This window comes from Porites lutea, chromosome 1, assembly GCF_958299795.1.
Source record: "Porites lutea chromosome 1, jaPorLute2.1, whole genome shotgun sequence".
Lineage (NCBI taxonomy): Eukaryota > Metazoa > Cnidaria > Anthozoa > Scleractinia > Poritidae > Porites > Porites lutea.
This window is the reverse complement of record NC_133201.1, coordinates 32223253-32237797: the sequence shown is the minus strand read 5'-3', so window position 1 is coordinate 32237797 and position 14545 is coordinate 32223253. Positions and strand designations below refer to the sequence as shown.

Sequence of the window (14545 nt, the reverse complement as noted above, 5' to 3'; positions counted from 1 at the left end):
GCCGTTGCGTATTAACGAATGCATTGCGGTATGTACATATTGGTAACATCAAAAACAAAGTCAATTGTTCTCTAAAATTTTAAGTTTTTATTTGCCCACTGTGGACGAAGGTATGACTTGAATTTTTTGTGCTTTCAATCTTTACCATCAAAGGCGCCATTAATAAAAAGTTTTAAAATTAAAAGTAACACATTTCAGTGTGGTTATCAAAATGATTGTTACCTCTAGCTAATTAGGAAATTTTGACTTGAATTTGTAATCATTGAATGTTGGAACTAACCACGAAACATGTTGAATGTTTATCAACGCAATAGGGCCAGATCATCAGCATATCAGCTAAATTTCGCTTAACAACAAACAACATAGTAAGCGGTCAGAAAAAATAAAAACAAAAAATAAATAAATCTAAGGGAGTCAATGAATGAATTTTGGTACTGGTAGTTTAGTGACAAAATTGTGAGAATAACCAGTTTATACTTTGGTTGCTATAAGGTGTAGCTTAGTTGAACAATGAATACTTAAGTTATGTTTCATTGGCCTCAACTGATGATGATTATTTTTCTTTCTTTTTTTTCTGATCGGCTTTTTTCCTTGTTTCTTGTTTACTCTTCTAGTAGACTTCTTGTGAACGTTGTTTTTGGAATATTTGTATTGTATTTCCTCGTTCCGAGGCGTTCGTCTTTCTTGCAGTTGCATAGTGCGCGTGGTCTTGTTGGACAGTTGAACCACAGCTGGCGAATCCCGCTTTCCTGCGCTTTACCAGCGCCCCGGAACGAGGCATTCCAGTGGAAGGGAAGTTGTCAGGCGGCTTGGAATTGGTAAGATCTTGTAAATTCTTCTTTGTCGTAAATTGCTGATAAGTTGAATTTGATCCTGTTAAAATTTAAAACAAAGATTGTGAGATTATTGTGCTTGCTGTAAGTAAAATGAAAGGAAACCTATTTGCAGTTATATACTAGATTTGATGCTTATTTATTTTACGTATGTCAACGATTTTCAAGTTTTTGAAAAGTTTACTTACACTACCGTCATTATCTTTCCAAAAACATGCAAACAACGTCAGCAAAAGAAAGCTATACTGAAATTTATAAAGCAAGCTTACCTGTAACGTGTGTGGTATTGAAGCCCGAAGCAAAAAGTGCACAAAGCAGAAAGAAAACTTCATGCAATGGAAACCTGGTGTTAGTTTCTGTAAGAAAAAAAAGAAAAAAAGATAGAAAGAAAGAAATTCATTATACAGGTTAAAGGAGCTATGCATTAAGCAGAGGCCTTTGTTTTGCTACTGGTTTCTGAGTTGCATCGTACTTCAAAGTGATGATACAATTTTTTTTTTTCATACGGTCTAATCGAAGCTTACCTTTTGAAACAAAGTTGCACGTATTACTCAGTTTGCGAGAATTGTTAGAGGGTTCGACGATTTTCTGACCACTTTCCTAAAAAATAAATATATATAAAAAAATGATTATACATTAAGAGAGATTAATAATGTGATACAGCAGTATTTTTTTTTTGTCAACACTTACTCGTTCAAAATACGCCACAACTTCTGCCTCTGCACTGTCTCCTTCGTGAGAAGCTTCTATTCCACAGAAGAATGAATGCTTGGTACTATTCACGTGACTTATTTCGAAATAGCAGCGTGGAAAATCTACAGAGTTTCCTAACGAATTCCATGCGTGAGTTGATTTGATTGTCTAAAAAGAAAATTGAAATCCAAATCATTAAAAACAAAACAAAAGCAATTAAAGTGATCAAGCTAAGTTAATCTTTTGTTTTTTTAATTATTGATTAATCACGAAAATATAAGCAACATGAGGAATAGGTAGTGGTCAGAGCCAAGCCCAGTTTTCATTACTTTAGAACTCAGACCTCCATAGCCTCGAGAGGCAGGGCCCATTATTCTCACTGATGAAATTCTCGCTTCGATTAAATGTTGATCTATATCATCACCAAACAGCTACATGTAACTTAGGGCACTGGGTTTTTCGCTTTTTTTGTATGTGACATCCAAACTACACGGGAGAATCGGGCTTAATTTCTCTCGCTCTAGAGACTGACAGCCCTAAACTAATCCAAACCTGTCACGTATAAAACGTCGCGTGGATTTTAATCAATATTATATCATTAAAGAGGCCAGACTGTTAACAACCAAGTTCCCTATTCACACCTTTACATTGCTTCCTCTGATTTTCCATCCAGGCTCCAGTTTACTGGGTTCAATTGTGATGTCTTCATTGCTTTTAGACACAAATATTCCAGCAAGTGGTGTCAGTAGTTTGTTTCCTCTTTCGTCTTCATCCTGAAACATTTTCTGTTTACACGAGAAAGAGAAATAACATGTAGAAATCAGTTTTCGTATCAGAGTGTGGAAACAACTCAAATTAAGAAATTGTGCTTTTAACTGGACATTATCGTTTTGCATTTCAAGGGTTGGTGGTAATAAATCATGGTAAAGAAATAATGGTGGTAACATTTTAAACAAACAAACAAACAAACAAAAGAAAATAAACAATCATAATAGCACCCTATACCTCACAGGCTGGACTTGTATCATCTACAAGATAAACCCAAATCTTCCAGTCTCTTCCTTGTTTTGGTTGTTCAGCAAAGATCGCCATTTGCATTCTTTTCTTGTCCTCTTTTCTTGGTCTTCTGAACGCAGCGATCTCGACGTCCTCCTGCAGAGAAGGCAGTGTGACTTCAATGTCATTGTGTTTTAATTTCACTTCAGCTTCGGGGTAGACCACCATCAGGCTTCTCCAGTTGCTTCTCTGATTGGACACACCTTGGGCTCCATGCGATATGGGGCGACATTTTATCTCCATATCCCACTCATTTCCGGGTGTCATTAAACAGGAGTGTTCAATCAGAATAGGATCAGATGGTAAGGTACCACTGAGGATTTTATAGCAGCCGCTGATCTGGACTTCTGTTTTATAATCTTCATCTTTTTCTAGTCCTGTTTAAACAACAGATAATCACAAATATCTCAGAATTAAAAAGTCGTTTTACTTGAAATAATCAACTGAGCGAGGGAAATTATTAAAACAAATAATCAAATATTTCTATCTTGTACCCCGAGAAATGTTTTCTTTTTTTCCGTGACCTTATAACGCGCTACTCTTCTCAAGAGAAAAAAAAATCGATTTACGTATTTATTTATTTTTTACGCTTAAATTTGTCACAACGTGCTAGTCCGAAAAAGATAACAAAAGACTAGTATAATATACATATAATCACACAGAGGTAAAATATTAAATGAACCCCCCCCCCAAAAAAAAAAATGTAGATGAAATGAAATATAAAATAAATGCTCACAAAGGTCGTTAGATCTTGACTCCTTTGTAAACCTTTTGCCAGCTGATCAGACTTGGAACGTAATTCTTTCAGCATTAACATGGAAATACTTGTAGGTCTGATTTTATTTCACATTCATACTTACTCATTTAGTTCTTTTTTTTTTTTTTTGTAATTCCGTGGAGTGATATCACCTTGTAGCGGCAATGTTTTATTAGTACTGCATATAATTTTCTAGATGATTCTGCTTTTATTTTGGCTGTTTCGGGCTTTGCTTGCACTCTTATGGGCTACCTATACAAGGTTATTACATAACTAAACTTAAATAACTTAACTTAAAGCACTTCTGTATTTTGAGGGACTTTGAAGTTATTGTGTTTTAGGGGAAGCCCTGACACAGACAAAGTTTCTACAGAAAGGGTTTTTTCCCAGTTTCGAAATGGTGAAACCTTGCAAATCATAATCTTTTGTCTTGATTTGAGGGAAGGGCGAGAGACGTTTCATACAGGATAGATTACTTTTATTTCAATTTGACCAGGATACAAAACTGCATCAACACCGGCGTCTTGAGGAATTTACTCACCCCAGCTATTTTGACAACGGACTTCTGCAACCACGGTAGATTTCACTCTTTGCTCTAATACAGAAAGATCAAAGCCTTGTTCCAAGGCGTTCAGCTTTCTTGCAGTTGCACAGTGAGCGGGGTCTTGTGGGACAGTTGAACCGCATCTGGCGGATCTTGCTTGCCCGCGCTTTACAAGCGCCCCGGAATAAGGCATTCCAATGGCAGGGAAGCTGTCAGGCGGCTCGATATTGGTAAAATTTTCAAACTCCTTCTCTGTTGTAAATTGCTGATAAATTGAATTTGATCCTGTTAAAATTTAAAACAAAATTTGTGAGACTATAGTGCTTGCCTGTAAGCCGGGAATTGAAAGAAAGCGTCTTTGCATTTTAATAGATTTGATACTTGTTTATTTTACGCATGTCAACGATTTTCAAGTTTTTGAACGGTTTACTCACAGCACTGTCATAATCTTTCCAAAAACATGCAAACAATGTCAGCAAACGTATCGTTCCCATATTTGATTTATACAATGGTATCCTTTACTTTTTTTTCTTTAAAAGCCCTTTAATGGGATTCCTATGTACACGTTTATGGCATCGTTCATTTACTGAAATTTATTAAGCAACCTTACCTGAAACATGTGGGATGTTGAAGTCCGAAGCAAAAAGTGCATTAAACAGAGAGAAAACTTCATGCAATGGAAACCTGGTGTTAGTCTCTGAGAGGGAAAATAATAAAGAAAGAAATAAAGAAAAATTGAGAGGTAATATTGAAAAAAATAGAAAAATCATAAAGCCTAGAAATACATAATGAAATAAAATTCATTATACACTGGTTAAACGAGCTATTTATTTTGCAGAGACCTATGTTTTGCTACTGGTCTCTGAGTTGCATCGTACCTCAATTAAGTGACGATACGTGTTATTTACTTTTATTTTTGTTTTTTGTACAGTCTAATTGAAGCTTACCTTTTGAAACAAAGTTCCACGTATTACTCAGTTTGCGAGAATTGTTAGAGGGCTGGATGATTTTCTGACCACTTTCCTACATAATAAATATGAAAAAATCCAGCAATTAAGTAGACTAAAATATGATCATAAATTAATATTTTTCTTCTGCGAAGAGCAACAGAAGAAAGATTAATAATGTATTACTAAATAATATAATACAACCCATACGGTATTTTTTTCTGTTAATACTCACTCGATCAAAATAAGCCACAACTTCTGCGTGTCCGCTGTCTCCTTCGTGAGAAGCTTCTATTTCACACAAGAATGAATTCTTGGTGCTATTCACGTGACTTATTTCGAAATAGCATCGTGGGAAATCTACAGAGTTTCCTGACAAATTCCACGCATGTGTTGATTTGATAGTCTAAAAAGAGAATTGGATGGCAAATCATTAAAAGCAAAAACAAAACAAAAACTAACAAAAGCAAAAACAAAAAAAAAGGAACAGAAAATTAACTGAGCTTGATTACTTTATTTATTGTTTACTTAAATATAAGCAACATGATGAATAGGTAGTGGTCAGAGCCAAGCCCAGTTTTTATTACTTTAGATCCCAGACCTGTATAGCGTAGTAGAGGCTTGTGGAAGTTTAGACGGTAGAGAGGTAGGGATTCTTTTCACTGATGAAATTCTCGCTTTGGTTAAGTGTTGATCTATATCTCAACAAACAGCTATATGTAACTTGGAACACTGGGTTTTTCGCTTTTTTGTATGTGGACATCCACACTACACGAGAGCCTCGACTTGGAAAGGGCAGTATTCTCTTTCGAAAAACAAACAAAAACAGCAACAACAAAGAAACCCTAAGTAGTGGTATTGTCGTGAGAATTAGGCTCTAGTTCTCTCGCTCTAGAGATTCTGACAGTCCTACCAACTAATCCATGGCCAAACCTGCCGCGGATAGAAACGCCGCGTGTATTTTGATCATTACTATATCTTTAAAGGGGGCAGGCTGTTAACAACTAAGTTCACTATTGGCACCTTTACATTGCTTCCTTTGATTTTCCATCCAGGCTTCAGTTTACTGAGTTCAATTTTGATGTCTTTATTGCTTTTAGACACAAATATCCCAGCAAGTGGTGTCAGTAGTCTGTTTCCTCTTTTGTCTTCATCCTGAAACATTTTCTGTATAAATAACATGTAGAAATCAGTTTTCCTATCAATGTATGTTAACAACTTAAATTAATAAATTGTGCTCTTGGCATTATCATTTTGCATTGAAAGGGTTGGTTGTAATAAAGCTCTCTAGTGCCTTCGCCGTCTTTAAGAGACGGTTATGTTTAGAGCGGGGAGGGAGGGGGTTGGGCGGGAGGTTGATCAATGGCTGGCTGGCTCGCTAAGGCAATAAAATCATGATCATAGGGTAAAGAAATGATGATGGTAACTTTTTAAACAAACAACAACAAACAAACAATAAAAAAAAAATAAGCAATCATAATAGCACCATATACCTCACAAGCTGGGCTTGTTTCATCTACAAGATAAACCCAAATCTTCCAGTCTCTTCCTTGTTTTGGTCGTTTAGCAAAGATCGCCATTTGCATTCTTTTCTTGTCATCTTTTCCTGGTCTTCCGAACGCAGCGATCTCGACGTCCACCTGCAGCGATGGCAGAGTGACTTCAATGTCATTGTGTTTTAATTGCACTTTAGCTTCAGGGTAGACCACCATTAGGCTTCCCCAGTTGTATCTCTGATTAAAAGCATCTTGGGCCCCATGCGACATGGGGCTACATTTTACCTCCATATCCCACTTATTTCCGGGTGTCATCAAACAGCAGTGTTCAATCAGAAAAGGTTGAGATGGTGAGGTACCACTGAGGATTTTATAGCAGCAGCTTATATGGACCTTTGTTTTATAATCTTCATCTTTTTCTAGTCCTGCTTAAAACAACAGATAATGACAAATAGCTCAGAATTGAAGAAGTTGTTTTAAAGAAAATACTCAACTGAGCAAGAGGAATTATTAAAAAAATATTCAAATATTTATTTACTATCGCCTGAGGAAGGTTTTCTCTCTTTCATGAACTTATAACGCCCTACTCTTCTCGAAAGAAAAAAAAAGAAAATAGATTGATGTATTTATTTTAATTTTTTCGCTTAAGCGAATATGCGAATAATCACACAGAGATAAAAGATAATATAATTTTTAAAAAATGATGTACACCTAATTGCAATAAGGTTGTCATAGAAAAAAGAAAAAAGCAAAAAGCAAAAAGTTAAATAGGAATTAATTAGCATGTAACACACACGCTTATAGCTAAATAATAATCACGTAATATGAGAGAAATCATTTGCATCAGTTTCTTGCTGTCATTCTAATGCAATTCGAGGCTGATTCATCTAGCGAATTTCAAACGTGCTCGAATTACAGAGCACGTCGGATAACTACCAAAGAAACAATGGCTCATTTTTTTCAATAAATATAGCCTGGGGTAAATTCCAGGAACTCAACGCGTGTTTTAGATTAGTGCTAAATAGAAAAGCCGGTCACAATTTTCAAGCAACAAATACGGGGCGTAGGCAGGACTTTTCATCTCGGAGAGGGTAAGGGGGTCCTCCGCCAGTTCGTCACCAGCTGAGCCACAAACCAAGCTTGGTTTGTCAGGACATAATAGATTGGCGACTGAAAGTGTGACAACTGAGACTTAATATTGTCCGCGTCTATTTACCTTTTTCTTTTTCGAATTGTGCGACTTCTGTTGATGGAGAATGTTGGCTCTAAAATGACTATGGCGCCTGTCTATCTTACAGCGTGGAATTACAGAATTATCTCTTGTTATTGTGAATGAATTCCTAAAGAACTGTTAAATATTGAATTAAGATACGCAAATGTAAATCACATAGCTAATTTATTCCTGTTTGTCTTTTTGCTTTTTGCTTTTTTCTATGACAACGTTATTGCAATTAGGTGTAGATAAAATGAAATATAAATCAAAATGCTCACAAAAGCCGTTAGATAAATGTCTTTCGTCTGTCTTTTCTTCAGCCTCTGTAAACGTTTTACCTGATCAGTCTTAAAACGTAGTTCTTTCAGCATTAACATGGAATACTTGCAAATATTTTATTTCAAATTCATAGCTACGCATTTAGTTCGTTTTTTTTTTTTGTAACTCCGTGGAGTGACATCATCTTGTAGCAGCAATGTTTATTAGTACCGTTAGAGTTTTTGTAAATGATTCTGCTTTTATATTGGCTGTTTCATGCTTTGCTTGCACTCTTATATATAACATTATTGCATAACTACTTCTGATTAAAACACTTCTAATTCATGAGGGACTTGTAATTATTAACAGCGTCACTGTGTTTTAGGGGAAGTCGTGACACAGATGAAGTTTCTAGAGAAAGGGCTTTTTCCCAGTTTCGAAAGGGTAAAACTTTGCAAATCACAATCTTTTGTCTTGGATTGAGGGAAGGACGAGAAACGACTTTCATGCACGATACATTAATTGTATTTTCAATTTGACCTGTATACAAAACTGCAACGCGTCTTGGTGAATTTACTCACCCCAGATATTTTGACAACGGACTACTGCAACCACGGTAGATTTCACTCTTTGCTCTAATACAGAAAGATCAAAGCCTCGTTCCGAGGCGTTCGGCTTTCTTGCAGTTGCACAGTGAGCGGGGTCTTGGGGGACAGTTGAACCACAGCTGGCGGATCCTGCTTGCCTGCGCTTTACCAGCTCCCCGGAATAAGGCATTCCAATGGAAGGGAAGTTGTCAGGCGGCTTGATATTGGTAAAATCTTCAAAATCCTTCTTTGTCGTAAATTGCTGATAAGTTGAATTTGATCCTGTTGAAATTGAAAACAAAAATTGTGAGATTATAGGGCTTGCCTGTAAGTGAATTGAAAGGAAACGTATTTGCAGTTAGATAGATTTGATTATTTTCTATTTTAATCATGTAAACGATTTTCAAGTTTTTGAAAGGTTTTGTTACACTACAGTCATAATCTTTCCAAAAACCTGCAAACAATGTCAGCAAACGTATCGTTCCCACATTTGATTTATACAATGGTGTCCTTTACTACTTGGCCCTTTAATGGGATTCCTATTAGCCATTTCGGAGTTGCGGAGGGGAACTGGGGCGAGTTTCAAATTTAAACTATTCGGTAAACCGACACCCCCACATAGAGCGGTTTTCACTTGACTGTCGAAAGGGATTGGTTTTGGTTTTGGTTTTGGTTTTACTACGCCCTTTGGTTGGCTAGCTAGTGTATTTACTTTGGTTTTGGTTTTACGACAGTCAAGTGAAAACCGCTCTAAATGGCCATGTTGAGATTGGTTATTTGACCATGTTTGGTGCTCTAAAATTGAACAGGAATCACGTTATGGCACTTGAAACATGGTTAAAGATTCCCCAAAACCATATAAACTCTTTAAAATTTTTCATATTTTCTTTTAAACTGAAAAATCGAAAATCACTGTGTTTGCCCGTTTTTAGGGCTATCACAGAATCGATCTTTAACCATGTTTCAAGAGTCATAACTTGATCCCTGTTTGACCTTAGAGCACCAAACTTGTTCAAAAAACCAATCTTAACGTGACCTTTTATATGGTGGTGTCAGTTTAGCGATTAGTTTGAATTTGAAACTCCCCCCAGTTCCTTAGGCAACTCCGAAATAGCCAATGTACACGCTTATGGCATCGTTTATTTACTGAAATTTATAAAGCAAGCTTACCAGTAATATGTGTGGTGTTGAAGTCCGAAGCAAAAAGTGCACAAAGCAGAAAGAAAACTTCAAGTAATGGAAACCTGGTGTTAGACTCTGTGAGAAAAAAAAAATGAGAGGTGATATTAAAAAAAAAAAAAGGAAAAAGCCTAGAAATACAATATGAAAATTTATTATACAGGTTAAACGAGCCACGTATTTTGCAGAGGCCTTTGTATTGCTACTGGTTTGTGAGTTGCATCGTGCTTCAAAGTGACCATACATTTTGCTTTTATTTTTGTTTTTTGTACAGTTTAATTGAAAGTTACCTTTTGAAACAAAGTTGCACGTATTACTCAGTTTGCGAGAATTGTTAGAGGGTTGGACGATTTTCTGACCACTTTCCTGCAAAATAAAGATGAAAAATCCAGCAATTAAGGAGACTAAAATATGATCACAAATTAGTATTTTTCTTTTTCCAAGAGCAACAAAAGAAAGATTAATAATGTAATACAACTGTATTTTATTCCGTCAACACTCACTCGTTCAAAATACGCCACAACTTCTGCTTGTGCACTGTCTCCTTCGTGAGAAGCTTCTATTCCACAGAAGAATGAATGCTTGGCACTATTCACGTGACTTATTTCGAAATAGCAACGTGGAAAATCTACGGAGTTTCCTGACGAATTCCATGCATGAGTTGATTTTATTGTCTAAAAGAAAATTGAAAAGCAAATCATTAAAAACGAAACAAAAACAACAAAAACAAAAACATAAAAACAAAGGATGACTTAGTGTGATCAGTTTATTGATTAATTACTTAAATATAAGCAGCAAGTTGATTAGGGAGTGGTCTGAGCCAAGCCCAGTTTTTATTACTTTAGAACCCAGACCTCCACAGCCTAGTTAGGGATTCTTCTCACTGATAAAATTCTCGCTTTGGTTAAGTGTTGATCTATATACCACCAAAAAGCTACACACAACTTAAGGCACTGGCTTTTTGCTTTTTGTAAGTGGAAATCGAAACTACACGAAAGTATCGCCTTGGAAAGGGCAGCATCCTCTTTCGAAAAACAAACAACAACAGAACAACAAAGAAACCCTAAGTAGTGGTATTGTCTTGAGAATCGGGCCCGAGTTCTCTCGCTCTAGAGACTGACAGCCCTAAACTAATCCAAACCTGTCGCGTATAAAACGTCGCGTGGATTTTAATCAATATTTTATCATTAAGGAGGCCAGACTGTTAACAACCAAGTTTTCTATTCACACCTTTACATTGCTTTCTCTGATTTTCCATCCTGGCTCCAGTTTACTGAGTTCAATTTTGATGTCTTCATTGCTTTTAGACACAAATATTCCAGCAAGTGGTGTCAGTAGTTTGTTTCCTTTTTCGTCTTCATCCTGAAACATTTTCTGGTTATACAAGAAAGAGAAATAACATGTAGAAATCAGTTTTCGTATCAGTGTCAGTGTTAATAAATTGTGCCTTTGGCTTTATTGTTTTGCATTTCTAGGGTTGGTGGTAATAAAGCTCCCTAGCGCCTTCGCCGTCCTCAAGAGAGGCTAATGTCTAGAGCGGAGCAGGAGGGGAGGGGGAGGTAGGGGGTTGATCAATGGTAAGGTAATAAAGTCATGACCAAAAAAATGATTTTAAAATTAAAATGAAATAAAATCATGGTAAAGAAACTATGGTGGTAACATTTTAAACAAACAAACAAGCAAAACAAAATAAACAATCATATTAGTACCCTGTACCTCACAGGCTGGACTTGTATCATCTACAAGATAAACCCAAATCTTCCAGTCTCTTCCTTGTTTTGGTCGTTTAGCAAAGATCGCCATTTGCATTCTTTTTTTGTCATCTTTTCCTGGTCTTCCAAACGCAGCGATCTCAACGTCCTCCTGCAGAGATGGTAGTGTGACTTCAATGTCATTGTGTTTTAGTTGCACTTTAGCTTCGGGGTAAACCACCATCAGGCTTCTCCAGTTGTTTCTCTGATTGGACACACCTTGGGCTCCATGCGATATGGGGCGACATTTGATCTCCATATCCCACTCATTTCCGGGTGTCATTAAACAGGAGTGTTCAATCAGAAAAGGTTGAGATGGTGAGGTACCACTCAGGATTTGATAGCAGTTGCTGATCTGGACAGTCTGTTTGATAACCTTCATCTTTCTCCAGTCCTATTTAAAACAACATATATATAACAAATTATTATTGATTCAAAATATTGCCCCAATTCTGACTGGCTAAAAGCACGCACATAATTCACCATAACCAGTTAATATTGACCAAATTTGGAAGAATTTTGTGTTTAACGAGGAAATGACATCTGCTTAGTTCTTCATATCCTATTAACCCCTTTTTATTAATTGCCAATTAATAGCTCAGAATTGAAGAGGTTCTTTACTTAAAATAAGTATTTGAGCTCGCCCGAGAAACGCTTTCTCTTTCACATGACCTTATAACGGGACTTATAAATCATGACCTTATAAATCTATTTATGTATTTATTTCCTACATTTAAATTTTTGCCCCTTCGTTGTTACTGCGTACGAGTCCGGAAAAGATAAAAAAAGTACAATTTATGTATTACGTAGACAAAATGAAATATAAAAAACAGAAACGCACACAAACGCGCTGAGATTAATTACTCTGTAAAAACCCTTTCCTTGAGTCATCTGTAAACCTTATGCCTCAGTCTTCGATAGAAATTCTTCGAGCATAAACCTCGATTATTATTCATTCAAAATATTTCCCAAATTCTAACTGGTTAAAGGCACACGCATAATTCACCATAATCAGCTACAGATGACCAAATTTGGAACAACTTTGCGATTAATCAACCGATGACGTCAAAAGTGCAGATTCCTTGCAGGTTAATGCACCGTTAACCGAGAAGACCGGTGGACGAGGTTGAGTTGTTTTGGTTGTGAAAACAAAAATGGTGGACATTTCACTCGAAATGATAGCTAAACATGTGAAGAACAGCAATAAGACAACTCGAAGGACGACTTGCTATTTGGAGAATATTTGCGGAGCTGAACAACCCTAATCGTGCACTGCCGAAGATGTACGTAACATCGATGAAGGTAAGCATGTTTTAGCTCTGTTTTAAATTAGGAATTATTTTGAATGAATAACAAAACAATTATTGAATGAGGCTGAGCATGATGTGAAGAATTATGGAGATCTCGGAGGGTTTTATCCGCATCGGCCTACGGCCTCGACGTATAACACCCTCCTCGATCTCCATCATTCTGCACAAGATACTCAGCCTCATTCATTAATTGTTAAATTCTTTTACTGCAGATATTTTATTTCAACTTAACACTTACCCATGTAGTTCGTTTTTTAACTTCGTGGAGTGACAGCACCTTGTAGCGGGAATGTTTATCCGTATTGTGTAGAATTCTGTTGCAGCTTCTGCTCATGTATTGGCAGTTTCATGTTCTGCATGCATTCTTATTCGCTACCTATGCTTCCGGTTCAAACACTTTCCGTATCTTGGAGGGCCATATTGCATTATTAACAAACTTATTGTGTCTTAGGGGAAGCCGTGACACAAACAAAGTTTCTAAAGAAAGGGTTTTTTCCCAGTTTCGGAAGTGTGAAACCTTGCAAATCAAAATTTTTTGTCTTGGTTTGAAGGAAGGGCGAAAGACGTTTCATGTACGATAGATTAATTGTACATTCAATTTGGAGGATGCAAAACTGCAAAACGTTTTGGTAAATTTACTCACGCCAGATATATTGACAACGGATTACTGCAACCACGGTAAATTTTACTCTTTGCTCAAATAAAGAAAAATCAAAGCAAATGGTATTGCACAACTAAAATCTATTTGGTTACGATGACTTGTGTTTCTCCAAGCTGATTATGTCATAGGCACGTACCTAAATCAAACGGAAAATAAACGAATGATTACTTAAAATAATTCCCAAAGTAGTCCGCAACGAGTACTTTTCCCTTCGACAATGAAAACGCTGCCATAAGCGAAAAATAAATAACATGCTAATAATATAAAATAGAAAAGAGTGAATCAAATATCAACTTCATTAGGGAAATGCCCGGTATATGGCTTCGTCATTTTCTTTGAAAGTATCATTTATATATCCTCGGTGAAGTTTGTTTAGATTCCCCGGCTATTTGTCAAACTCGAATAGCTAAGCGAACTTGTGTCATCAAGAAGTTGATACGGTCCAGTCGTCTTCACACCAAGACACAATCGATAGCGAAACGCTGGTAAATTTGAAAGGAAGACCTTCTACACAATACGTAAGTAACCTTATTATAGTCAAGCGTAGACAGAGTATTTCGAGGAGACAAAATTTTCTACTAGCAAAATAAATATTTCCAGGCCATAATATTTGTCATATACAGCACTTGTCAATATTTGTGGGAAGTAAATAATTATAGAAGGCGCTATCTATCTGTAAGTATAGAAAGTAACAGATGGTATATTCGGTATATTTTAAAGCTGCAAACGGTGATATATGTAAGTAATTATAATTATAGCGGTTGCGTGCTAAAGTTCCCTTTCATGAATTACAAAATCGTTTTAGCGTCACGCGATCAAATTCAGTCACGAAAGCTTTTATTAGGCTTTCGTCAGACCAAAAAACGCGTTTTAAATCCAATAGCACATGAAATAGAACAATGAATTTAAATTTTTTAAAGGGAATTTCTCCCCATCGAAGAACAGCGTGCTCTCATTTAAAGGAAGCATTTAAATGAATTGTTTCCACAAACGCAAGGTTGTAAACGTAAACATGCTGGGCACTAGGGGAATCCCCTGTTCGATTATGTATGCAGATTAGGCTACGAGGAAGTTTAGCTGTCGGTTTCATACTTGGTTGGGATTTTTACCAGCTGACGAATTGATGTTATTTCTATTTATTTTTCTTTAATGTTCTTTTAAAAATTAAAAGTTGAACGCATAACTGTCTTCCTTAATTATGAATAACATGCACAACAATCTTAAACACGATATTTCACGTCTATCGACATAAACACCGTG

At 36.4% G+C, this 14545-nt stretch overlaps 2 protein-coding genes across 8 annotated transcripts in view; one reads left to right on the top strand and one right to left on the bottom strand.

Annotated features, from left to right (window-relative positions):
* The window catches only part of LOC140948513 (uncharacterized), a 60713-nt gene that overhangs the window by 20993 nt on the left and 25175 nt on the right, over positions 1 to 14545 (bottom strand). The window contains exons 1-13 of one of the 7 annotated variants that reach the window (XM_073397762.1): positions 12863 to 13013; positions 11280 to 11708; positions 10794 to 10937; positions 10067 to 10237; positions 9854 to 9929; positions 9555 to 9641; positions 8379 to 8666; positions 6324 to 6751; positions 5854 to 5997; positions 1524 to 1694; positions 1358 to 1433; positions 1103 to 1189; positions 94 to 873 (exon numbers count right to left, since the gene is read on the bottom strand). In XM_073397762.1, the coding sequence (XP_073253863.1) occupies positions 611 to 873; positions 1103 to 1189; positions 1358 to 1433; positions 1524 to 1694; positions 5854 to 5997; positions 6324 to 6751; positions 8379 to 8666; positions 9555 to 9641; positions 9854 to 9929; positions 10067 to 10237; positions 10794 to 10937; positions 11280 to 11708; positions 12863 to 12958 (2460 nt within the window). In that variant the 5' untranslated portion in view covers positions 12959 to 13013 and the 3' untranslated portion in view covers positions 94 to 610. Of the gene's footprint in view, positions 1 to 93; positions 874 to 1102; positions 1190 to 1357; positions 1434 to 1523; positions 1695 to 5853; positions 5998 to 6323; positions 6752 to 8378; positions 8667 to 9554; positions 9642 to 9853; positions 9930 to 10066; positions 10238 to 10793; positions 10938 to 11279; positions 11709 to 12862; positions 13014 to 14545 lie in introns of those variants that run through there. The other 6 variants (XM_073397785.1, XM_073397778.1, XM_073397801.1 and 3 more) reach the window with 6 other exon arrangements.
* LOC140948593 (uncharacterized) overlaps positions 13621 to 14545 on the top strand; it is a 32238-nt gene continuing 31313 nt past the window's right edge. The window contains exon 1 of the mRNA XM_073397851.1: positions 13621 to 13803. The gene's annotated coding sequence lies outside the window, so the exon portion shown is untranslated. The remainder of the gene's footprint in view (positions 13804 to 14545) is intronic.